At 47.5% G+C, this 26,500-nt stretch overlaps 1 protein-coding gene across 4 annotated transcripts in view; it reads right to left on the bottom strand.

Moving 5' to 3' along the window:
- The window catches only part of LOC135251867 (neural cell adhesion molecule 2-like), a 91,528-nt gene extending 74,786 nt beyond the window's left edge, over nucleotides 1-16,742 (bottom strand). Inside the window, exon 1 of one of the 4 annotated variants that reach the window (XM_064329714.1) lies at nucleotides 16,423-16,742. In XM_064329714.1, coding sequence (XP_064185784.1) covers nucleotides 16,423-16,474 — 52 coding nt within the window. In that variant the 5' untranslated portion in view covers nucleotides 16,475-16,742. The remainder of the gene's footprint in view (nucleotides 1-16,422) is intronic. The other 3 variants (XM_064329712.1, XM_064329715.1, XM_064329713.1) reach the window with 3 other exon arrangements.
- Between the last annotated feature and the right edge of the window lie 9,758 nt (nucleotides 16,743-26,500).

The raw sequence follows: 26,500 nt of genomic DNA, 5'->3' as shown, positions 1-26,500 counted from the left end.
AGCGTTGTAAATCGGAGCATCTGCACTCACTTGCCACCAGCCACCGTTTGAAATGACAGAATGAATGACAGAATGCATGAATGAATGACAGAATGCATGAATGAATGAATGAATGACAGAATGCATGAATGTAAGCACATTACGCACTAATGTGTGAGTGCACCAGGCAGGGCGGCAGGCACTGTGTCTGCTCATTCCTCTCCCACGCTCCGCAAATCCCACAGCTCTGCGCGCGACCGAGCGGCTCATTCCCGCGGGACCACAGTGCGCACAATGTTCTCCGCTCATTCAGAAGCAGTCTTGCCAGTACGCTGAATCACTTAATTTACTAATTATTGTAGATAATACTGTAACCCAATAAAATTTTAATACTTATTTCTATTGTTAACAGTTGACATAGTTTTATTCTGAATAATTTGTATGACTTATCAATATTAATTGTTCTTCTCTTAATTATAACATTATAATAAGGTTTCATTTTTATGTTTCTTATGCCCCAAATATTTATGGAAAAAATGGGAAAAGACTAAATCATTTAAAAGGTTTATTTCTCATGTGTCGCATGACAATCCTCTTACTGTGACATTCCTCTATTCACCAAATTATTCATACAGTTCTTCTTTTGATTATATTTTGTTATTATTTTTTTAAGCAGCGAAGTGGTGAAGCTGGAGTCAGGCAAAGAAAAGCTCTTTTCTGCAGCCAGGATTCCACAATATTCAGCCAGCTTTTCCTGTTTCTCTGAATTTTTAAAAGAGCTTCAAGGCTTGTTTGATTAAATATGAAACAGCTTGAATCTGGTTGGATTGAATTGCATATGTCCTTTATTTTAATTGCATTTGACTGAACATGGGGATTAGGGGTAGGACTTGTGAGGGCTATCCAATAATGTGCATAAATGCTTAGGAAAAGAGACAAAAAAGTTAGTAAAGTAAAGGCAGAGTAAAGGTGAGTGAAGGTAAGTAAAGGTGAGTAAACATGAGTACAGGTTAGGAAAGGTGAGTACAGGTGAGTAAAGGATTACTCCTTTTTTTGTCTCTCATGAGGCTGGCATGCTGAGGTAAAAAAACAAACATCCTCTCTGCTCAGCCCAAAAACACACACTCCACACACTCCTGCGTTCTCACAGCAACACACATTGCCGCTCTCCGCCATCGGCAGATCCTCCCACCCCGGTGAGCAGCGGCGTGCTGGGGAACAGGATAATTACGGCAACGAGCCCCAGTGAGCAGCAGCATGCTGGGGAACAGGATAATTACAGCAACGGGCCCCAGTGAGCAGCGGCGTGCTGGGGAACAGGATAATTACGGCAAAGAGCCCGCTTCCTCTCAGTACCCGAGCAGCCATTAGAGGAGTCCTTTAAAAGAACCGCACAACTGAGCCCCTGCTTCCTCTCCGCCTCTGCTACCATTACTGCTTCCTGTGAAATAAAGATCCTTGACTGAACCACTTCCTGTGAAATAAAGATCCTTTACTGAACCACTTCCTGTGAAATAAAGATTTTCTACTGAACCACTTCCTGTGAAATAAAGATCCTTTACTGAATCACTTTCTGTGAAATAAAGATCCTTTACTGAACCACTTCCTGTGAAATAAAGATCTTTTACTGAAATACAGTACTTCCTGTTAAATAAACTCTCCCACTGTGCCTTACTAAACTGCTTCTTAAAAAAATAATGATCTCTCCTGTGATTTACCAAACGGTTTCCGGTGAAATATCGATCACCTCCGTATTACTAGAATGCTAAATAAAGATACTGTGTTTAACCAAACTGCTCCCTGTGAAAAAAGGTACTCTCTGTGTTTTACTGAGCTGATTCCTGTGAAAGAGCGGTCATGTCTGTGTCGTAATAGACTCCTTCCTGTGAAATAGAAATGCTCTCTGTGTTTCCCAGGTCTAAATGAAAATAGTACATTTTGTCCATGTTTTGAAGAACACTGTTCACACTGATAAAGGGCTCTTGCTTTAAAGAGACACAGCTTCCTTCCCAAATAAACACAAGAGAGGCTGGCGCCGCCCTCCTCCTGAAGTGTGAGTTCAGTAAGAGTGTGTCTCACCTTCCCCGTGCCACTCTAAAAATTCACTTCGGAGTTTATGTAACGGCGATGCCTCTCAGGAGAACTGCGTGTGAAGACACCATACGGAGCGTCGTCAGTCTCCACCCGACCGGCTTCTGCTCCTGCTGCTCCCGTAACCTCTGAATAGCGATGGGCAGGCAGTCGCTCTTTTAGGCTTTTAACTTCGACTTAAGGATGATTTTCCCTTCTCGGGTCACGCAGGGTCAGAGAAAGCTTCGCATTCCATGAAGAATAGATATTCCACAGTCGCATCCCACAACATGCCTTCATGATGCGTAATGAATTCTTCCTCTCGAATGCGGTTATTAAATTTGACCTGATTCAGACTGACAGATGAGACTGTTAGAGTCCTAACTGCTGAAAGTGTGCTCACCTGGTCACTGAAACTACACTAATGACAGAGCAAATGGCAATGACCTAAACTGCACTACGCTAGAATATGGCCGAGTACATATTTCTGAAATGATGTTAAAACTTGGAGACATGTGTTCAGCGGCCTAAACTGATTGAGATATTGGCCGTGACCTGCAAATGCAGCGACAATTGTTTTAGAGGACCTTACTGTATATTGCACTGTGTTTGCACAGGGACTTTATATTGCACTGTGTTTGCACAGTGACTTTATATTGCACTGTGTTTGAGGAATAATGTGGACGCATACCGGCAGGCCATAGACAATGCATGGGCCCAGGGCAGGTTTTTTAATATTCCAAAAATGTTTAATTAAAGCCTTTTTTTCTCCTGTGCAGTGCTGTAGGAGATTCCGTCTTTCAGATGAGACATCAAACCGAGGTCCTGACTCACTGTGGTCATTAAAGACCCCATGACACTCATCGCAATAAGTAAGGGGCTTCCCCGGTGTCCTGGCTAAATTCCCAACCTGGCTCTCTCAACCTGCCACCTAATCATCCCCTGATTTAAATGGCTAATTACCGCTCTCTCCCTCTTCACCTCAGCTGATGTGTGATGAGCGTTCTGGTGCAAAATGGCTACCGTGCATCCCCAGGTGGGTGCTACACACTGCTGGTGGCTGCGGAGTTTCCCCCTCGTCAGCGTGAAGTACTTTGAGCCGGCGAGAAAAGTGCAATTTAAATGCAAGGAATGAATTAGTTAATTAATTAACTCAATTCACCAGGTGGGTGCTTTGATGTTCTTTTCCACCTGAACCACATGCAGCATTGGAGGTCTCAGGTGTCACCCTTTAATAACTGCACAATTATCAATGTTTTATCGGCGCCCTTCAACGTTGAACCTTCAGATTTATTGTTGATGACTTTCCAGATATAGCAGCAGTCAGTCTGAGGCAGTGATAATGGGGAGATGTGCTCCTCTGTGGCATCTTTACACAGTTTTCACCGGGTGATCGTTAGGACACACCGCTGATGCGTGTCCGTGTTTTGGGCGATTGATGGCCTCATTACCTTTAATGGAGTCAGTCCATCACCCGCACCCATGCACACAGACTCACGGCAACCGGGGTTCATCAGACCACGCAGGACGTAAACACGGAGCACAGGAGGCTGATCAAACACTCAAAACATTGTTTTGTGGGCGGAGTTAACAGGTGAATGAGTCATCACAGTGCTCTGGCACTCTGTGGAGACGGTGAGACCTTTCTATCACACGTGACACAAACAAAACCGACACGTTGTTTGCAGCTGCGCACCTCAGAGGAAGACACTGCCATGCTACGTATGTTTTGAAATGGAAAGCAGTTGAGAGGCTGCTTTTTGCTTTCAGACGTGTTTCGGCGTCACCACACGTGTGTAAAAACAGACCCTCAGGGACCCCGGGCAACGCTCAGGTGGAGCGGGAACGCCGTGCAGTTTGGAGTGTGCGGGTGCAGTTTGGAGTGTGCGGGTGCTGGGAATTAAAGTGAAGAGTCTTAAATTAAAATGTGCTTTTTAATCTCTCACTCGCTCACGCTGTCCTGATCCAGCTGCAAAATGAGGAAATCCAGAAGCCTTGAGCAAAGCGCTTAACCTGCATTGCTTCAGTATATATCCGGCTGTGTAGATGGATGCAGTGCAAATGCTGTGTAACAAGTTGTGTAAGTCGCTCTGGATAAGAGCGTCTGCTAAACGCCTGTAATGTGACTGTAGAACGACTCTCCCTGTTTCTCCCGCTGGCTAGTCCTCAGATCGCTGCACATCCAGGTGACTCTCTCCAGGTGAGGTGCTGACCCCAGAGTCAGCGAGCATTCTGCACCGGAGAGCCTGACCCTCGCCCTAAAGGGCGCACCACAGCAAACTGACACGCTGACATTACATTAACCTGAACCTCCTAAGCTCAACCTTAACACTTCTCACAGATAGGACATTGTGCCAAAAAATAATAATAATAACCCCCCCCCCTCACCCCTCCCCCACCCCATTCTCAGTATGACAGCGAGCCACTGGTATCATGCCAATGCCAGGAACATGAGGTCATGAAGGCCAGGATAGGCACAGGGCATCGCTGGCTTCCCCGTGTCACATGACTTTTCATTGCACAGGAAATATCCATATATGGTCTTTAGGGGCGGGACTTAGCCAGTGCTATCTAAAACACGTTATTGGTATTTTATTTTCCTTGGCTATTTACAAAGTAGGTGGTGCTTGCCAGCCCACTCCCCCTAAGCATGACAATGTGCAGCAGTGTTATTACCCCCGACCCACCCCCCAACCCCAAGCTCAGCGCAGTGGAGTAAAGGCTTTTTTGTTATGCAAAACCGATGTAAAAAGGAATCTGGTCTTCAAATCCATGTTTGTTCAGTAAGGCAGTAATTACTCCCTTTCAAGCCCAGCTGGGCAGCCAGCCTGGAGCTGAGCTCTAAGAGGACCCCTGCGGAAAATGGCACAAGGCCCTGCTCCGGAAAACCCGCTGTCACCTCCCGGAACGACGCGCCCCTCCCGGCCAGTCGGAGATCTCAGCAAACCGCAGCACCACCCTTCAGTTCGGGGAAGCGGATCCGTCTCTGACAGGAGCGCGGCACCGCCGTTCACTCAGACCCTGAGTTTAACCACAGAACGGCTTCGGCTACGTGAACGCGTTGTCGATGATGTCGGCGCTAAGCTACGGCTGCAATCGCGTCGCAGGCAGCGCGGCCATCCCTAATGACAGTAATGGAGCTTTGGCCATCCCTAATGACAGTAATGGAGCTTTGGCCATCCCTAATGACAGTAATGGAGCTTTGGCCATCTCTAATGACAGTAATGGAGCTTTGACCATCCCTAATGACAGTAATGGAGCTTTGGCCATTCCTAATGACAGTAATGGAGCTTTGGTCATCCCTAATGAAAGTAATGGAGCTTTGGCCATCCCTAATGACAGTAATGGAGCTTTGGCCATCCCTAATGAAAGTAATGGAGCTTTGGCCATCCCTAATGACAGTAATGGAGCTTTGGCCATCCCTAATGACAGTAATGGAGCTTTGGCCATTCCTAATGAAAGTAATGGAGCTTCAGTTCTGCCTCTGTTAAGGTTAGCCTTGACCCGAGCGAGTCTGAGATGAACTCCACACACGCACTGCTTCTGTCATTCCTGTCAGACTGAGGTCTAAAGCCGTCCCAAGGTCATATAAACTCCACATTCTGAAGCACTCAAAAGAATATTTCGCTCGCAGAAGAGCTCACTGCTGCTTCTGCTCATTAACATCAGTGTCTCACTAAAGAAATATTATCAAGCTTCTTGGCTGTCTCCTAAAAATCCAGGTGTGGTCCCCCGTGGGTCAGAAAGCCTGTTCACAGGTGAGAGAGCGACAGGTATAGGGGCTGAGAACTGTGTGTGTGGAAACCTGTCCGGAACATGATGTCCAAAAGCTTTTAAAATAAACACTGATTAAAGTAAATTCCAGGCTTTAAAAAAACTAACCCGTCACCGTGTGTCACCATAGCGACAGACTTGTCAGAACATATGATATTTATTAAAATTTTAAATAGATGCTTTATCTTTAAACAATTAACTGACAGAGACTGAGATGGATTTTATATGATAGTTCAGTCCTCTGCCAATATGCCATGTCAGTAACACACATGCATTGGACTGATTTAAGTGAGAGAAGATCAGATTGCACTACTAATTTTTACAGAGACCGCTAAGATTCTAAGAGGGATGATGCCAGTTATTTCACTTAAGCACACTCTATACATCAGTAATTTTATTCCACTAACATTTAGCCTCTTCCTCTCTGATTTGCTTGTGAATGTTTCGGAAAGACACTTGACATAGCCTACTTGAAAAGAATGCAAACATAATTAAGGCCTGTAGGATGTAGCGTGGATGTAAGAATGGTAGAATGTCAGAAAGCTAAAGTCAATTGAAATATTTTATGTGCAGTTCAACTGGGTAAAAAAGCTAATGACCAAAATGCAAATTCCTTTCATGCCACAGTTACTGATGTGCAGTTAAAAGGGTCAGCATTTCATGCTGTGCAATTTTTCAGTTTTCAAGTGTCACTTCAATTTGCACTTTCAGCTTGAATAAGGAAATGGGCTAACAACAGAGCACTCAAGAGGTCACTGTTGGACTGATCAGCCACTTGTAGACCACTTTTCATCATTTTTGCCATCAGTCACTTTTCCACTTTTTATAAAGTTCCCATAGGATGACTGCAGGACCATGGACAGCACCAGCACACCCTGAACAGAACTACAGAACTTATGACCATGGACAGCACCAGCACACCCTGAACAGAACTACAGAACTGTATGACCATGGACAGCACCAGCACACCCTGAACAGATCTACAGAACTGCAGGACCATGGACAGCACCAGCACACCATGAACAGAACTACAGAACTGTAGGACCATGGACAGCACCAGCACACCCTGAACAGAACTACAGAACTGTAGGACCATGGACAGCACCAGCACACCCTGAACAGAACTACAGAATTGTAGGCCCATGGACAGCACCAGCCCATGCGGAGCAGAGCTGCAGGACCATGGACAGCACCAGCACACCTTGAACAGAGCTGCAATTCTGAGAAGTGAGAGCCCCACCCTGCCCCTGATCCAAAGTCAATAGTCCCACCCACAGGCTGGCCACGCCAAGCTTCACTTCCTTTGTTCCACCCAACCTTGTTCCTGGTCCCTGCAGGCTACCAGGGGACATTAATCATAGGAACCCCTCTCTTTTATTTACGACCCGCTCTTTCTAAGAGTGCTGTGTGGTCTACAGGGTGTACAGCAGATACATTTCTTCTGCAGCAGGGATAGCGGTGGCTAGAGCTAGCAGGGCTAGCGGTGGTACAATACAGCAGGGCTAGCAGCTAGGGGCGGCACAATGCAGCAGGGCTAGCGGCTAGGGCTAGCAGGGCTAGCGGCGGCACAATGCAGCAGGACTAGCGGCTAGGGCTAGCAGGGCTAGCGGCGGCACAATGCAGCAGGACTAGCGGCTAGGGCTAGCAGGGCTAGCGGCGGCACAATGCAGCAGGACTAGCGGCTAGGGCTAGCAGGGCTAGTGGCGGCACAATGCAGCAGGACTAGCAGCTAGGGCTAGCTGGGCTAGCGGCGGCACAATGGCAGCTTGAGCGGCACACGTAGTAATGCCAAATTACAGAGTGAAGAATGTGAAAAAATAAATGAGTCTTTCGATCTTTAAACAATAAAAAAAAGCTAACAGCCCAGGTGTGTCAGTTAGACAGACGGCTCTAAAAACCTGTAAAGTTATCGCTCAGAGTCTTAAGGGCCTCACACTGATTGCTGTTTCTAATCACACGCAGGACAAATCAACAGGTACAGAGCTGAGAGGGCGATTAACTCCACTCCGCACCCGAAATCGATTTATAAGAGACGCGTAAAAACCACGGCAGAGCAGCCCTGGTACGGAGGGGTCATGTGACCTGGTTCGGATGGGTTCTACGGAACAGAATGGCCCTGTGAAAACTGAATATGCTGTAATGCATTTTAAATACACTGACAGCTTCTGAAAGTATGACAAATGCGTTTCAAAGCACCGCTGAAAGTCGCACCAACCTTAGTTACTGTTGCTAAGCCCAATCAAGCTTTTGCCTCCAAGATCAATTTTTTTATTGGAAACAATGAAAAGCCACAGGGAAATAATCTAGAGTAGACCAGTTCTACCAGCTAACGAGCAATCAGTGCCTTTGGCTAACATAATATTTCATATCTGAGATCTACCGCATATCAGTAAATCAAGAACTGACAAAAAAATGTTTTTGTTTCTGTATGGAAGTAAGTATGTTCACTACAGTTGCAAAGCTGGGCTAGTTGTCTGCAGAGTCAAATCCAAAGCTGGCATTTTCCTAAATTAAACTGTGATTTCACTAATAGAATAAAAGATGCACCAAAGACTCATATGAGTGGCCCATGCACATGCTTGCATTGTTTTTTTTTACATCGTTAAATATATGGCGTGCCTAAGCTAACACACTGAGCTAGACAACGGGCTAACAGAGGGTTCATCTGCTGCCCCCTAGCTGGCATGCATTGTAATAACATAACATAACATAACATAAACAGAGTAAATCACACCAAGCCCTGTGGTTCTGTGGAAGCGCATGCACATCTGGAGAGAGAATGGCATTTCCCCTGGAGCTGGGTCATGTGACTGAAGCCGGGTCATGTGACTGGAGCCGGGTCATGTGACTGGAGCTGGGTCATGTGAGTGAAGCTGGGTGACCAGGTGGCTCCATTGTCTCTGTATCATTATGCTGAGCAGGACCAGCAGGAAGCGTACAAACACCCAGAGGAATAAAGACTGATCTCAGCGCCCTGTCCAGGGTGCAGCAGTCTGATATTAACACTTCAAGTGTAAAGCGTATAATCACTGAGGTCTGTAATCAGTCATTTAAATGGATCTTAAACCCTATGGAGCAGCCCCCTGTGGCAGGAACACAGAGTCCCTCTCTTTCTTTCTCCCTCCCGCTGTTTCTTCAAAAGCTCCCCCCCCCCCCAGCCCCCCGCCTGTACGTCAGCTACAATTACTGAGATTTCGAGTTTTACAGTTACTATGTAGGAATGGTACAAACACAATAACACACAGATGAAAACAAGCACACACAGAAGCAAACATACACGCGCTCAGGCGAAATATGCTCAGACGTGCGCACTTACAGATGCACGAATGCACACACACACACACACACACACACATACAAAGCACACACACATGCACACACTCACACAGACACACAATCTCTCACACAATACACACACACACAGTCCTACCCAATACCAGCACACTGTGCTCACGCTGTGGTCTCGGGTACAAGCCCGTCTCACAAATAAGGCTCTTACATTACGCTCTTTATACTTATCATTCTGGTTAGGGTTAGGGTTAGGGTTAGGGTTAGGGTTAGGGTCAGGGTTAGGGTTAATAAGGCTCTTACATTACGCTCTTTATACTTATCATTCTGGTTAGGGTTAGGGTTAGGGTTAGGGTTAGGGTCAGGGTTAGGGTTAGGGTTAGGGTTAGGGTTAGGGTTAGGGTCAGGGTTAGGGTTAATAAGGCTCTTACATTACGCTCTTTATACTTATCATTCTGGTTAGCGCAGCCTCTGAAGAGCACAATGACTGTGCCTCAGCTTCCACAGCTTCCAGGCTCATACCTGCTCGCATGCACACAAACACACTCACTAAATATAAATTATCCCCAGAGTTTGGTTCAGTTCTGCTAATTCGGGACAAGAATTAAAGTCACATATTTCCTGGGGATTTCTTTCCAAGCCATGAACTGAATTTCCATTGAATTCCTGGAATGACTGAATTGACATGAACGGGCTCGAACCCAGATAGTCTCAACATTCTGAAAATGAAGGAAAATAAAAGTTATGCATGTGGAAGGTGAGTGCCAGAAGAGAGCACTTTCGTGAGAGAAAGAGAGAAAGAAGGGAAAGAGAGATAACCACATCAGCCCCCAGCTCCAAGGCAGCCATGACATCATTTTGTTACAATTAAACCAATTCTTACTTCCACCACCAGCTATCCTTCGTCCACCTACTGCTGACAATATGAAGGAGGAGCTGGTTCTTACTGAAGCTGGTTCTTACCGAAGCTGGTTCTTACTGAAGCTGGTTCTTACCGAAGCTGGTTCTTACCGAAGCTGGTTCTTACTGAAGCTGGTTCTTACTGAAGCTGTCACTTACAAATCTTTTTCACAGCAAGATTTCTGCAATTCAGCTCCTTTAACACATCGACATTCTTTATTCTATTGTCCTGCTCACCTCCTCCTTCCTTAACTCTTAAACAAAATGTACATAGAACAATGAACGATGAGTAAGCTTTCAGCTTTACACCTCCCACTGTGTATTGCCGGGGGGGGGGGGGGAGGTTTGCACCGCCTAATTTAAAATATTACTGATGTACGGTCAAACTGAACTTCTCAAGAGGCTCTTCAGTTTTATAGAAACTTGAGTGAAATAAATGAGGACCTAAAGAGAGAGAATACAGAGAGAGGAAGAGAGAGAGAGAGACAGAGAGAGAGTGGGAAAGAGAGATAGAGAGGGTGAAAGAGAGAGAGAGAGAGAGAGAGAGAGTGGGAAAGAGAGATAGAGAGGGTGAAAGAGAGAGAGATAGCGAGAGAGGGGGGAAGAGAGAGAGACAGAGAGAGAGGGGGGAAGAGAGAGAGATAGAGAGAGGGAAAGAAAGAGGAGAGAGAGAGAAAGAGAAGAGATGTACTCTGTAACAGCTGACAGGATTATGATGTCACAGAGGCTTGGTGACTTCATTAGCACTGTCGGCATCTGTCTGTCAGTCTGCCCCCCCACCCACCCCCGCCCCCCCCCCCCCCCCCCAAGCAGGACTCAGCTGTCTCTGGCTGTCTCCCTGACAACCTGAACAAGTTGCTTTTTTTAGAACTCCCCCAGACCCCCCCCCCACTCTGCTCTGTAATGACCTCGCCCACTCTACTGGCAGCAGGGATGACCACTCCTGTCCTGGCCTGTCTGCACACAAGCAGTGGGAAACCAACTTTTCAACAATTAAAGCCTGTTTAAAAATCCCATTTAGATGATAATTAATCCTGATTAGGACTGAATGACACACACAGGCCTCCTTTGGCCAGCAGTGTGATTTGAGATTTCAGGAGACAATGTACTACGGATAAATACAAATGAATTCACCAGAGAGAAAATCCTCATTTAAATGACCATGTAGTGTGCGTGTGCATGTGGGTGAGAGTCTGTGTGAGTGTGTCTGTGTGTGTGTGTGTGTGTGTGTGTGCGTGTGCGTGTGCGTGTGCGTGTGGGTGAGAGTCTGTGAGTGTGTGTGTGTGTGTGTGGGTGAGAGTCTGTGAGTGTGTGTGTGTGTGTGTCTGCATGCGTGCACGCGTACATGTGTGCATGCATGCGTTTGCTCGTATGTGCGTGTGTGTGGAATGGGAGCTGTTTCTCAGAAGTCAGGGCAGGGTCAGGGGTCAGAGGTCAGAGCGGGGTCACAGCATGGAGCTGCCAGTCTCTTATCTGTAGCGCTCAGTTGCTCATCATACTGAGCAATGAACACAGGATATGAGTCTGACCAGCAGCAGCTGAGGCTTCTATTCTGGGCTCAATGGCATCGCCACGGCTAACATCCCAGCAGCAGCTTCAACCTGTGAGAGCGCACAAGCCACTGAACACATCTCACACACCAGAGTACCACACACATCTCTCTGAGCAGACTCACACAGTCAGGAGCTGGAGAACCACACACATCTCTCTCTGAGCAGACTCACACAGTCAGGAGCTGGAGAACCACACACATCTCTCTCTAATCAGACTCACACAGTCAGGAGCTGGAGTACCACACACATCTCTCTCTGAGCAGACTCACACAGTCCAGTGCTGGAGAACCACACACATCTCTCTCTGAGCAGACTCACACAGTCAGGAGCTGGAGAACCACACACATCTCTCTGAGCAGACTCACACAGTCAGGAGCTGGAGAACCACACACATCTCTCTGAGCAGACTCACACAGTCAGGAGCTGGAGAACCACACATCTCTCTCATCACTACAGTCAGGAGCTGGAGTAACCACACACATCTCTCTGAGCAGACTCACACAGTCCAGAGCTGGAGAACCACACACATCTCTCTCTGAGCAGACTCACACAGTCAGGAGCTGGAGAACCACACACATCTCTCTCTGAGCAGGCTGGAGAACCACACACATCTCTCTCTGAGCAGACTCACACAGTCAGGAGCTGGAGAACCACACACATCTCTCTGAGCAGACTCACACAGTCAGGAGCTGGAGAACCACACACATCTCTCTGAGCAGACTCTCTGGTTTGACATGTCCAGCCTGTTTGGATGGGTGGCAGATTTCTGCCTGGTGAGAAGAGAACCCTTTGTAGCCTGAGGAATTCCTCACTGTGCATTCATCACTGTAAATATTAAGATTAATCTATAAACATTACATATTCATTACTGTAAGTATTATGTATTCATCTCTGTAAGTATAACATAATAATCGGTAAATATTACATGTTTGCCTGCAAATATTGGATACTAATCTACAAATATTGTATTAGTCTCTGTAAATATTAGATATACATTTCTGTAATATTATCTCAGTAAGTATTATGTATTAATCTCTAAATATTAAGTATCCATCTGAATAAATGTTATGCATTGATCTGCATACAAGTTATTGTAATCTGAAAATGAATAATAACTAAAATATATACCTAAAATACTGAGGAAAATGTGCCACAACCTTTATTCTTTAGTGTATAGGTTATATTAGTGCATGCACACATATACCTAATATGCTGTATGCATGTTACAGTAACATATACAGAGAGAGAGAGAGAGAGAGAGAGAGAGAGAGAGAGAGAGAGAGAGAGAGAGAGAGAGAGAGAGAGAAGAGGAGAGCGGGGGTGAGGATGTGTACACACAGTACACACACATAAGGGGTTAATGTACACAGAGCGTAATCTTTAGAGCGGTGGAGATCAGACTGCTGAAAGGGCAGTAATAGAGGAGGAGAGGTGAAAACAGAGGCCCTTCAGTTTTGTGTTTCACACGCCCGACGTTTGAATTGACCCCGCTATTATCCGCAATCCCGCTGGTTGCCACGGTTTCCCAGACTCAATCCCTCCGCGTGGCATTCCCAGTTCTGCACGTGCTCAGACGCTGCGCGTGTGACGCGTGCCTCCCCCTCAATTTAGCCCTCCATACAACCACCCTCCTGCCCCCGAACCCCCCAGCCTGCTCTCCATCAGGGGAACCCCCCACCCCCCCAAGCCCACAGGAGCAAGGGCACATGTCCGCTAGGGGAAACCCTGGCCTTCGCTACCCCCAGGCCAAACTAGGGGAAACCCAAATTAGAAATACTTCACAGTATCGGGACCCAAATTATGAATCTGGTACCTTTCAGGGACCCTTCGAATACACATGCTAGCACAGCCTAGTGAAGTACAGACTCGTTCTGGGACCCACCTCATACACCCCCGCACCCCATTTTGGGTCCGACCCACAGTTTAAGAAGCACTGCGGTACATTAAATAAGGGTGTTTGGTAAGAAGGAGAGGGACAGTGTGGGAGAACACCACCGCGGGTCCGGGTTACACCGGCTATGGCTCAGCGAGGGCCACACAAGCGATAAGAGTCCCAGCTTATCGCTTCATGGAGACTGCAGACAGCCGCAGATAGCATCGAAGGATCCGGCATGGCCTGCAGTTAACACGAAAACAACCGAACTCCTGCGTGTGTAGTGCTCGGCAGAGCTCTGTCTCTACTGACAGCAGTGCGTTTCCACGGTTATCTCAGCCCTGCCACACTGTTGCTCATTGTTACATCACAGGTCTGAATACAATGCTTATTGTTACATCACAGGTCTGAATACAATGCTTATTGTTACATCACAGGTCTGAATACAATGCTCTCTTAATGTTGCTGCAATGTTGGATCAATGTTGTGAGCCAGCACAGATGCTGAAGCCTGTTACAAAACCTCTTTGAGTAAAGGAAGCTCTTACCCAATGTGCACCTGCGTGCTTTCAGTGAGACCTCTCCAGTCGTTTCCTTTACCAATCAGCTAGAATGCTTTTCATATTTATGTTGTTTAGCAGTGTGTGCAATGCGGTGTGCAGGCATGTTCTTGTTTGCACTGTTCTGTGAAGTCTTAATTAATGTAAAGACCTTTTCACAGAAAGAAGAATAAAAATAGTATGTTCCTCTCATAAAAACACACACACACACACAGATAGAAAACAGCTTGATGGCGTGATAGGGTATTTGAACATTTCAAAGCTCTCAGATGCAATCTGTGGATGTAAGTATAACTCCAAACTCTCAGCAGGCTCTCCTGCTCATCCAAAGCACTGTGATCTCACACTGAGAGTCTCTGATTCACATATGGGGCTGGGGAGGGGGGGGGGGGGCTTCACACTCTCCCTCCCCCCCCCCCCCCCCCCCAACAAACCCCAAAAAAGCAGCAGCATCCCCTCCCGCTGAGAGAGAAAACCGCAAACACAAACAGCGTAATCGCAGCTTCGGATGCCAACATGTCCGTGAGTAAGCCCTCTGAAGCTCGGAGACGGGATCTCCGCACACCACTCCGCTTCCAAGCAGACCCAGGAGCTTCCGCCTTTCTGACGCTACAGCCTTCTGCTCTGAGAGACGCAGACCAACCCACTGATGCTGCATTACTGCCATCATCATCATCATCATCATCACCACCAACATGACCCTCATCATGAGCAGCATTAATCATGGACTGCTAGGCTGGTCCTGTTTATTTAAATGTAATCCAACTGCCAATAACAAAGTGGTTGACCCGGCACTTCATTTTAAATGGGTGTGGACTGGCTTATGGGTTGGGTCATACACAGGTGAGCTGTTTATTTGAAGTACAAAATAACAGTCTTATAGGCTGGAACGACATCCAGCAGAACAACATGTAGTTATGAGGGGAAAACTTGGTGCAAGGGATCCTTCCGACAGCCAGTGCATTTAACGAATGGTAGCATAAGTACAACAAGTTGTATTCCAAAACTGGAAATAAAACTGATTGAAAACCCACAGAACAAATGTATCAAGGAATAATGTGAATTATATTTACTGCACGCGTATATGCCTAATATACTTGTAATGTTACTATTTTTTGACTTGCGAGAGTGATTAACTAAAGGAATGAAAGTGTGTTAAAACTGCAGACACACCGTAAAATATCCTCTGTTATTTCCGCTCTAACAGAGTTAATTCAACTCTTAACAGATAACATTTGGTCCCACTCTGAAATATAGGACCAAATGTTATCTGTTAACAGTTGAATCGACAGAGTTGAATTATCACTGGACATTTTGCAGTGCGTGCACGCGCTCAGAAGCGGAGGCTGTTGAGGACGCAGGAGGAGGTCACGTCACCTGGACAAGACCACGGTCAAGCGCGAGCACCCGCGCGCGAGAAGAACATCCTCCAGACTCCCGCTATATCCGCGCGCAGCGCTCTATCCCCACCTGCCGCCCTGCGTCAGGAGCCAATCTGCACGCGGGCAAACAAGCGCTCTCCTTTCCTCCGGGTCTCGCGCGCGCGCCTATAGCTCTGCAAACTTCAAAGCCATTGCAGGACACCGACCACAGAGCGTGAGGCTGTAAACATCATTTGATCTGTGCGATTTAATCATAGCTCCCTTATTTATCCAGACAAACACACATTCCCACCTCTGCCCGCACCAAATTTTAAGACAAGCGTGTTTCTTTCATTCAAATGTTCCATGTAGCGTTGCAAATAAAATGAGTCTATTTTCAAAGTTGGCGGTAGCATTTGCAATAAATTAATTGTCCTATAATTAAGAATTATGACATCGTGCATATGTTGTCGGCGCCTATACCCCGTGTGTACATACACTTAGCTTTTCCGCCTGCGCTTTTTCTGCTTAATGACTAATTTCCGACCAGAATTTGTGGTGTTCAACCCCCACAGAAAAAACAGGTCCTCTTCGTTCGACGGTCGCATTAAACGGCTGCACTGCTCAGTTCTGCACCGGGAAGCCCGTAGATCGCAATCGCACGCAGTCCAGCCCGACCGCGACACAACGAGCAACTTGCCAGGTATCGAAATAGATGCGAATACGGTGACACTCCTGGGACCATGCGAGTGGACGGATGTCGCGTGAAGGAAAATCAGAACATTCAGACAACGATTTAGACTTAAGACACTGAACTAATCTGTAATTATCGTTTTGCTGTCTTTCGTTTCATGGCTTCACATTGGATTTCTCTCGGAAAAGAACGTGCTCTAACTACAAAACAGCGTCGCCCGACTAAACCGCGCATCCGGTTCTGTGTGTTCTGCCTCGGCTCCGCTCACAACCCAAAGCACTTCCGAGCAAAAGCCGAAATGTGACCAGCGCGCGCGACTGCAAGAAAGCAACTTCTGCCTGGTTGTCACGCAAATTAGCATTCTGTCTTACCTTGGCAGCTGCACGCGAACAATCCCAGGAAATAGACGCGTGTCAGAATCATTTTCGGCGGGCTCGCGGAGGGACGACTCCCCGTGTTTGTAGTGATTTGAGACAGCTGTCGACTAGAGACGACCGACCCTTGCGCTCCTCTCTCTCTCTCTCTCTCTCTCTCTCTCTCCCTCTCTCTCGTTTGCGATCCACAGTGAAGCGCAACCAGCTGATTCAATGCAGTACTTGTTCAAACAGCTGGACAGGCTAACAAGTATGCGTGCGTAGCCCCTTGTGGCTCATGCATTGGAAATATTAGCATGAAAGCAGTAATTATGAATGTATAAGGATCACTCCTACTCTAGACAGACCAGAGGTTCTCAAGGTAGATTCGGAATGCATTTCCTCCCAAGGCTGAAGAATTTGTGTAATTGAAAACGTGTTAAAGTTCGACTATGACTGCGTTTAGTTGACCAGGTGCCCACTGATTTACCATAGCAGAGAGATAACTTATTACAGAAAATTAAAGGGAATGATCTGATTAAATGTTTTAAAATGTGAATATGGCACGTTATAAATTCATAGTACACACTGTTATTTATTATTCAAGTAATCTCTCAATGTATATCAAGTTTCCAGTTAGAAGCTCATTATAATTTGGGGGGTTTGCACTTGAACAAAGCCATTAAAAGCCCCCTTACCAAGGTTGCCCATCACTGCATGTGGCACACAGAAGTGTGTTTTTGGCATCCCTCTTTTGGCTATTTGCACAACATCACTCAAATAGTTTTGAGAGCCCTTTCTGCTGACACAGCGGCATTGAGAGAGAGCATCAGGTCTGGCTCTGAGAGTAACAGTGTGTAATGTTCAGTGTGTTGGACTCTGGCGCTGAGGGTAGCAGTGTGTAGTGTTCAGAGTTCTGGACTCTGGCAGTGTGTAATGTTCAGTGTGTTGGACTCTGGCGCTGAGGGTAGCAGTGTGTAGTGTTCAGTGTGCTGGACTCTGGCAGTGTGTAGTGTTCAGTGTGTTGGACTCTGGCGCTGAGGGTAGCAGTGTGTAGTGTTCAGTGTGCTGGACTCTGGCAGTGTGTAGTGTTCAGTGCGCTGGACTCTGGTCCTGTGGGCAACAGACTGTAGTGTTCAGTGTGCTGGACTCTGGTCCTGAGGGTAACAGTGTGTAGTGTTCAGTGCGCTGGACTCTGACAGTGTGTAGTGTTCAGTGCGCTGGACTCTGGTCCTGAGGGTAACAGACTGTAGTGTTCAGTGCGCTGGACTCTGGTCCTGTGGGTAACAGACTGTAGTGTTCAGTGTGCTGGACTCTGGTCCTGAGGGTAACAGTGTGTAGTGTTCAGTGCGCTGGACTCTGACAGTGTGTAGTGTTCAGTGTGCTGAGCTCTGGCAGTGTGTAGTGTTCAGTGTGTGTAACTGTAATAATGCTGCACTTCCCAGGCACTTTCTCCATAGATTTCCACTGCAGTTTTCACCTGCATATGCACTGATGAACGTATTCAGTAGGGGAGGTACAGGCTGTTGATTCATTTGGCTGAATTGACAGAGTGAACCCTCGACCTACAATTAATGCAACACGTTGATAATTAAACCTAAATTGTTTTTAATTCAGTTTGGCTGCCGTCGACAAAACACATAAAGGAATATAAAAACCCTGCTCTTTCTTTCTCCGGTGTTTCAGGAAAAAGATCAGTTTAATGTGGCCCGATACATCTCTGGGGGCCAAACTGTCGAACGGCACACACACAGAGGCAGTGAAATTTGCTTTTATGTTTCCGTTTATTGTGATGGATCACAAAAAGCAAAGCCGGGCACGCAGGCATTACCCCCCCCCCCCCCCGCTAATTTCCCCTCAACTAGGCAGGTGAAAGCCGCAGAAATCAATGAGTTTGACACACTTACAATACTCGTCAGAATTAATGACTTCAATTTCACAAGCTGAGCGAGACGGAGGTGGAGAGAGAGAGAGAGAGAGAGAGAGAGAGAGAGAGAGAGAGAGAGAGAGAGAGAGAGAGAGAGAGAGCGACGCTCACACAGGTAATTCGTTTTAAAAGGTCTGTAATCATGCAGATTTTTTTTTCTTTTTTAACCAATTTTGTTGTTAAAGTTCAAAGGAACTCAGCTGGGCAACAGCAGTGCAATCACCACAACCTCCAGGAAAACAGCGGAAGAGAATCACAATGCTGCAGGGATTTAATATTCCCTAAAGAACGCCGTCTTCACCACGCGACCTTCCAACACCACTCCCGTTCAGAGGCTCACACTCTGAGGTGAAAAAATAAATAAGGAAAAGATACTATTTTGTCATGAGATGCAGACAACAACCACGCTCTAAAGCGTCTGACTGCCGGGGAAATATTCCGCAAAGGCTGAATGAAAGTTTGGGATGAAACTCACCGCAGCCTGGAGACCAAGTGAATCACTCAGAGGGTCTCCCCTGCATCGCCATGTTTCCTGAGGTGTTGACCTTTCTTCTTTGATATCGTTCCTGTTTCTGGATCTCTGGGTTAAGTTCCTGTGTCATAGATCCTGTATTAGGATCTTGGGGTTGATTTCAGTGTGACATATCCTGTTTTAGAAGCTCTAGAAGCTGTAAAAAAAAAACATCTCTTCTATAGATTTATTTCTAAAATATTTGTTCAGGGAATGTGTCTTGTTTGTTTCTATGCTTTCTTTTTTTTTGGGGGGGGCAGGTGTTTGAAATTAGCCTTTGGCTATATACAGCGCATCGGATGTTTGTTTTATCTACAGCAGGCACCGTGGAAACGAGGAGGCGCTGATGGTGATGCTGCAGCGGGCACCGTGGAAACGGGGAGGCGCTGATGGTGATGCTGCAGCGGGCACCATGGAAACGGGGAGGCGCTGATGGTGATGCTGCAGCGGGCACCGTGGAAACGGGGAGGCGCTGATGGTGATGCTGCAGCGGGCACCGTGGAAACGGGAGGCGCTGATGGTGATGCTGCAGCGGCACGTGGAAACGAGGGCGCTGATGGTGATCTGCAGCAGGCACCGTGGAACGAGGAGCGCTGATGGTGATGCTGCAGCGGGCACCGTGGAAACGGGGAGGCGCTGATGGTGATGCTGCAGCGGGCACCGTGGAAACGGGGAGGCGCTGATGGTGATGCTGCAGCGGGCACCGTGGAAACGGGGAGGCGCTGATGGTGATGCTGCAGCGGGCACCGTGGAAACGGGGAGGCGCCGATGGTGATGCTGCAGCGGGCACCGTGGAAACGGGGAGGCGCCGATGGTGATGCTGCAGTGGGCACCGTGGAAACGGGGCGGCGCTGATGGTGATGCTGCAGCGGGCACCGTGGAAACGGGGAGGCGCTGATGGTGATGCTGCAGCGGGCACCGTGGAAACGGGGAGGCGCTGATGGTGATGCTGCAGCGGGCACCGTGGAAACGGGGAGGCGCTGATGGTGATGCTGCAGCGGGCACCGTGGAAAGGGTAGGCGCTGATGGTGATGCTGCAGCGGGCACCGTGGAAACGGGAGGCGCTGATGGTGATGCTGCAGCGGGCACCGTGGAAACGGGAGGCGCTGATGGTGATGCTGCAGCGGGCACCGTGGAAACGGGAGGCCCGATGGTGATGCTGCAGCGGGCACCGTGGAACGGAGGCGCTGATGGTGATGCTGCAGCAGGCACCGTGGAAACGGGGAGGCGCTGATGGTGATGCTGCAGCAGGGCACCGTGGAAACGGGAGGCGCTGATGGTGATGCTGCAGCGGGCACCGTGGAAACAGGGAGGCGCTGATGGTGATGCTGCAGCGGGCACCGTGGAAACGGGAGGCGCTGATGGTGATGCTGCAGCGGGCACCGTGGAAACGGGGAGGCGCTGATGGTGATGCTGCAGCGGGCACCGTGGAAACGGGGAGGCGCTGATGGTGATGCTGCAGCGGGCACCGTGGAAACGGGGAGGCGCCGATGGTGATGCTGCAGCGGGGGTCTCCGCCCTCCTGGGGTCACGCTCCACACAGCTCCCTGCCAGCGGAGCACAATTTAATGGCGTTTAATTCGGCACACATTAGAGGAGCGCAGGCCTGGAGAGAAGCCAGATTAATGTTTACAGTAACGAGGCGCAGCGGAAAGACGTGATTTATGGGGCCGGAGCACGGGACGCAGGACGAGCGGGCGAGGCTCCCTCTTTGGGCCGCTGCTGAACAGAAGAACACACGGGCTGATGTTCTGCATATGAAGCCATCAATAAACGGTCTGATTAAATTATTACTGCAATCAATACACGGTACACAGCATGGCACAACCAACCCAGCGTGCATGCACACACACACACACACACAAGCATGTGCACAAATACACACGCGCACACACAAGGGTGTGCACAAATACACACTTGCACATGCATGTACACAAATACATGCACACACACACTCACGCACACAAATACACACACACGTACCAATACAACCATGCATACACAAGCGCGCACAAATATGCACATGCAAACATAAACACATGCACACACTCACGCAGGCACACACAGACTAACACAGCTAGTGCTGCTAAAGCAACTAGGGCTAATGCAGCTAACACAGCTAGCCCTGCTAAAGCAACTAGGACTAATGCAGCTAACACAGCTAGCCCGCTAAAGCAACTAGGGCTAATGCAGCTAACACAGCTAGCCCGCTAAAGCAACTAGGGCTAATGCAGCTAACACAGCTAGCCCGCTAAAGCAACTAGGGCTAATGCAGCTAACACAGCTAGCCCGCTAAAGCAACTAGGGCTAATGCAGCTAACACAGCTAGCCCGCTAAAGCAACTAGGGCTAATGCAGCTAACACAGCTAGCCCGCTAAAGCAACTAGGGCTAATGCAGCTAACACAGCTAGCCCCGCTAAAGCAACTAGGGCTAATGCAGCTAACACAGCTAGCCCCGCTAAAGCAACTAGGGCTAATGCAGCTAACACAGCTAGCCCCGCTAAAGCAACTAGGGCTAATGCAGCTAACACAGCTAGCCCCGCTAAAGCAACTAGGGCTAATGCAGCTAACACAGCTAGCCCGCTAAAGCAACTAGGGCTAATGCAGCTAACACAGCTAGCCCCGCTAAAGCAACTAGGGCTAATGCAGCTAACACAGCTAGCCCGCTAAAGCAACTAGGACTAATGCAGCTAACACAGCTAGCCCCGCTAAAGCAACTAGGGTTAATGCAGCTAACACAGCTAGCCCGCTAAAGCAACTAGGGCTAATGCAGCTAACACAGCTAGCCCCGCTAAAGCAACTAGGGCTAATGCAGCTAACACAGCTAGCCCCGCTAAAGCAACTAGGACTAATGCAGCTAACACAGCTAGCCCGCTAAAGCAACTAGGACTAATGCAGCTAAGGCAGCTAAGACAGGTAATTCAACTAAAGCAGCTAAGGAAACTAACAGCAGCTAATACAGATAAAGACCCTTTTTCCACCTCGCACACCATCAATCCCTTAGAGTTTGGCATCAAACACATTGCAGTAAAAGTTCTCTTCACATCCACCCTGCTAATGAGATATACCAGCTGTGCTACTTTTAGCAGAATCTGGCTCAATTCCCTCTTCTCATTGGATTCTACAGGATAGTAAGCAGATGGATTAAACATTCATAACAGTGTCTATTTTAAAGACCGTTTATTAGGACATATCCATTTCAGCCTGAATTACACCATGCTACTACAGGAAAATCTGGTACACACACACACATATGTACACACAGCAGGTAAATGTCACACACATACACTCACGTGAGGATTTATGCACATGCTTCAAACTCACACTAACACAAACTCAAACGCATACACACACAGACACTTAAAACACATGCAATCACCTACACACATACAAAAACCCACATTCATAGCAGGTCGCCCCCTTCCAGCACACATACACACACACACACACACGCACACACACAACCACACGTACACACGCACACACACACACACAACCACACGTACACACGCACACTTGTGCAGCATGTGCACTTGCAGTACATAGATTAGTTCTTGGTTCTTTATACATCTGCATTGCTGCATGACTGAGCACAAGGCACAGTTCTAACTGATTATCCATCCCGATACCATTAATCCCCAACACATCTCCGCAGAGTTAGAGTCAGGTTGACCGTGTAAGACAAGCGTGGGTGTGACTGCTGCCCTCCATACTAAACACAGACTGGGCGGGACAGCCATGTGTCACAGAAAACAATAAAATCCTGCGGCAGCCCTGAAGGCCCGAAAAAAGGGGGTTTCTTCTCCTCAGGCTTTTGCACATTTCTGAGTTAATTTAACTGAGTTTAATTAGTCATTTAGCAGACGGTCAGATCCAGAGTGACTGGGCTGATTGGCCAAGTGTGAACAAGAAGTCCCTCCCGGTTTCCATTCATTGGTCACTTGTGATGTCACACAGGATTGGACAAGTTTGTGAGTGGTCAGGGGGGTCAGGGTTGGGGGATGAGGTGTGAGAGGGTGTGTAGTGTGTGTGTGTGTGTGTGTATATAGTGTGTGTGTGAGAGGGTGTGTGTGCATGAGCGTGTGTGTGCGTGTGTGTGTGAATTCTCATTGTGCCATGCTCAGCTGTAGTGTTTTTCAGGCGTTGATTTATTATGGCCATCAATCACCTGCTGACGCTCGTTCATGCTTGTGTGTGACAGGCAGAGTTATTATTAATACAGCAGAGCACAGGGAAAAGGGGAGGAGCACACGCATGCACACGTACACACACACACACGCGCACGCACATACACACACACATACTCTCACACACACACACACCACTCACACACGTACACACACACACACGCACATACACACACACATACTCTCACACACACACACATACTCTCTCACACACACACACACCACTCACACACACACGTACTCTCACACACACACACGCACACGCTTGCACACACACATACAGATGCATATTTATGCACAAACATCCACTCACTCCTTCACTTTGCTGTGGGTAGAAATTTCTCTCGTCATCAATAGAAGGCAAAAAATGCTTATTATGCAAAATATTTTTGGAGTAATAATTAACTCATTCTATATTCTCTCTGCTTCAAAAAAAAGCATCTGGTTTGTAAAGGAGGAGTGCGGCACACACAGAGTTTCCCAAGGTCAGAATGAATTAACTGATGTGGAACGGGTAGAAGTATAAAACGCCACACCAGCAATTATAAATCACGGATGATACTCCTCACAACGCATAAATATTGAAATATACCAATTAATGCGAAACGTGGCTCATAATGACTGCTGCTTGCACGAGATATTAATGGGTCTCGGGGACTCCCGGCCTGCAGTAATGAGGGGGGTCACACAGCGAGGCAGGACTGAGGGAGACTCAGCATGATGAAGAACAGCTTTACATTCAAAATCCCCTCCAGACAGAAAATCTTTATTTGTGACGGATACGAAAATGTGTGCGTGTGTGAGACAGAGAGAGACGGAGCATATTTATGTGTGTGCGTGTGTGAGAGAGAGAGAGTGTGTGTGTGTGTGTGTGTGTGTGAGAGAGAGAGAGAGAGAGAGTGTGTGTGTGTGTGTGAGAGAGAGAGAGAGAGAGAGAGAGAGTGTGCGTGTGTGGAAATGTAACATCCCGTATTGTAGAGCTGATCTTCTTGTCCACACACTCAGTGTGTACTGGGACACTGGAGGAGATGAGCTTTTGGGGGAGGCCATGAGACTGGAGTGTGGTTTATTCTGCTCTTTCAATAAAAGCAGTGCACTCTATTAGCACTGATGCTCCAGCAGGACATGCCTGGCATACCTCACCCACACAATTCCAGGTAGGAGAAATCTGGTCAAGACCTGAACAACAGGCACCTGAGAGACAGAGAATGGGGAGGAGAGAGAGAGAAAAGAAGAGAGAACAAGAGAGAGGAGAAGAATCGAGGGATAAAGAGAGTGAAGGAGAGAGCTAGGGAGTGGGAAAGAATGAGCATGAAAGAGAGAGATACTGTCTTGCTGTAAGACTCTAAATAAACCAGAACAAACTTACCTTTTAGCTATCTCGGATGGATAGACCGAAAAAGACCATATGAGCAAATAGTATCCGACAGATCTTTGAACAGTTGTCCAAATTGGAATAATATGTCAAAGATTACCCAAACCCTGTGGGTTCCCTATCACTGAGCAGAGGCTGTGTGAAAAACTGCAGGAACTCCATCAAAAGAAAGCTTTTAAATATCAGAATTTCTAATTAAATAGCCTTCAGCTAAACGGGGGGGGGGGGGGTGTTATTAAATATCTTTGATAAGATTCAGTGTGTGTGTGTGTACTTACTGATATCTGAAATCAAAGAGTAATAACCCCTGTTTTCAAAAGCCAATATGAATTAAACCTGAACACTTACTGAGCCATGTTATATTACATGCAGCAAAATAAACACAAGAATTCTAAACTTCCTTAATGAATAAAATGTCTTGAGTAAAAGCCAAATTGGGTTTTTACCAAATGTACATATTCACACCCTAAACACCCTAATACAATATTATTAATGCAACAGTCGGTCAGTCTGAGTACAGTGCTGTTTAATATCAATGACCTGGCTGCAACAGTCGGTCAGTCTGAGTCCAGTGCTGTTTAATATCAATGACCTGGCTTCAACAGTCGGTCAGTCTGAGTCCAGTGCTGTTTAATATCAATGACCTGGCTGCAACAGTCGGTCAGTCTGAGTCCAGTGCTGTTTAATATCAATGACCTGGCTGCAACAGTCGGTCAGTCTGAGTCCAGTGCTGTTTAATATCAATGACCTGGCTGCAACAGTCGGTCAGTCTGAGTCCAGTGCTGTTTAATATCAATTACCTGGCTGCAACAGTCGGTCAGTCTGAGTCCAGTGCTGTTTAATATCAATGACCTGGCTGCAACAGTCAGTCAGTCTGAGTCCAGTGCTGTTTAATATCAATGACCTGGCTGCAACAGTCGGTCAGTCTGAGTCCAGTGCTGTTTAATATCAATGACCTGGCTGCAGTACTGGAGTGGTCAGCAGACCCTGGTCTCACCCGGCATGGCGTGGAAATAAAAACCCTGCCGTTGCCTGATGACCTGGTTCTGCTGTCGCCCACGGCACGAGAGCCGCAGCCAAGCCGGCATCCGCTGCATTAGTGCTGCCAGACCTGGGCCCTGGCAGCAAACAAGAAGAAAACAAAAACGTTTTTCAAATTACAGTATTTCAGAAAAGAACCAGATGTCAGGTTTTTCTAAATTATGGTATTCCAGAAATGAACCAGATGTCAGGGTGTAAAATGCTATTTCACGATTGGACATTGCAGAACTTATTTAGACAGAAAAATAAGCTCAACAGGAAGCTGAACTCGGCAGCAAAGGAAGTGAAATAAGGCGCACACAAGGTAATTATGCCACAAGAGCGCATTAAAATGAAAATGATAATTAAAATCTGGATAAAAATATTTAAATCAGTCATCAGTCAATCAATTGCACTTTATGGCTGTGAAGTGTGGGGTCCAATCGCACATCCAGATCTCGGTAAACAGGAGAAACACCCAAAAGGAACCTTCCACTCTTTCTGCAGTGGCAGGTCCTAGCAGCAGCCTGGGAAACAGCTCCTCCATGTCAGTGTCCCCACTTGCCCCCTCCTGCAGTAGCCTCCAGTCTTCGGTGGTCAAGGCACTCCTACACTCCTATACTCCTATACCGCTCCAGCATCTGTCTGCTCACCCACACAGACCTCATTTCCAGCCGCTCAGATTCTGCAAGGTTTCTCCCTGCCTGCTCAACCAGTTACCAGCTGCCCTTTTCTGCCTGGAACGCATGAGGGGGAAGGTGTCTGTTTATTTGATTTCATGTTTGTGTGGGTGCATTCTCTCTCTCTCTCTCTCTCTCTCTCTCTCTCCCTGGAGGTGTTTCCCAGCACTGCTGAATCTCCCTCCCAGGGGTGTCACCCTGGCGTGTGACAGTTGTCCTGAGCCAACCATCCCACTTACCTCAGGACGACCTCAGCAAGCTTCTTCCATTGCATTTCTATCCATTGCGTACAGTAGCCTCTGAATCCACTGCGGTCTAAAAGCTGCCGTTCTGCTGGCCAGATGAACTAACCCTTGACCACCCTCCTCCCTCAGTAAAAACAAAACACTCTGTGGA

Source organism: Anguilla rostrata, chromosome 3, assembly GCF_018555375.3.
Source record: "Anguilla rostrata isolate EN2019 chromosome 3, ASM1855537v3, whole genome shotgun sequence".
Lineage (NCBI taxonomy): Eukaryota > Metazoa > Chordata > Actinopteri > Anguilliformes > Anguillidae > Anguilla > Anguilla rostrata.
Note: the sequence above shows the minus strand (reverse complement) of the source record. Positions and strands in the feature narration are given on the sequence as shown.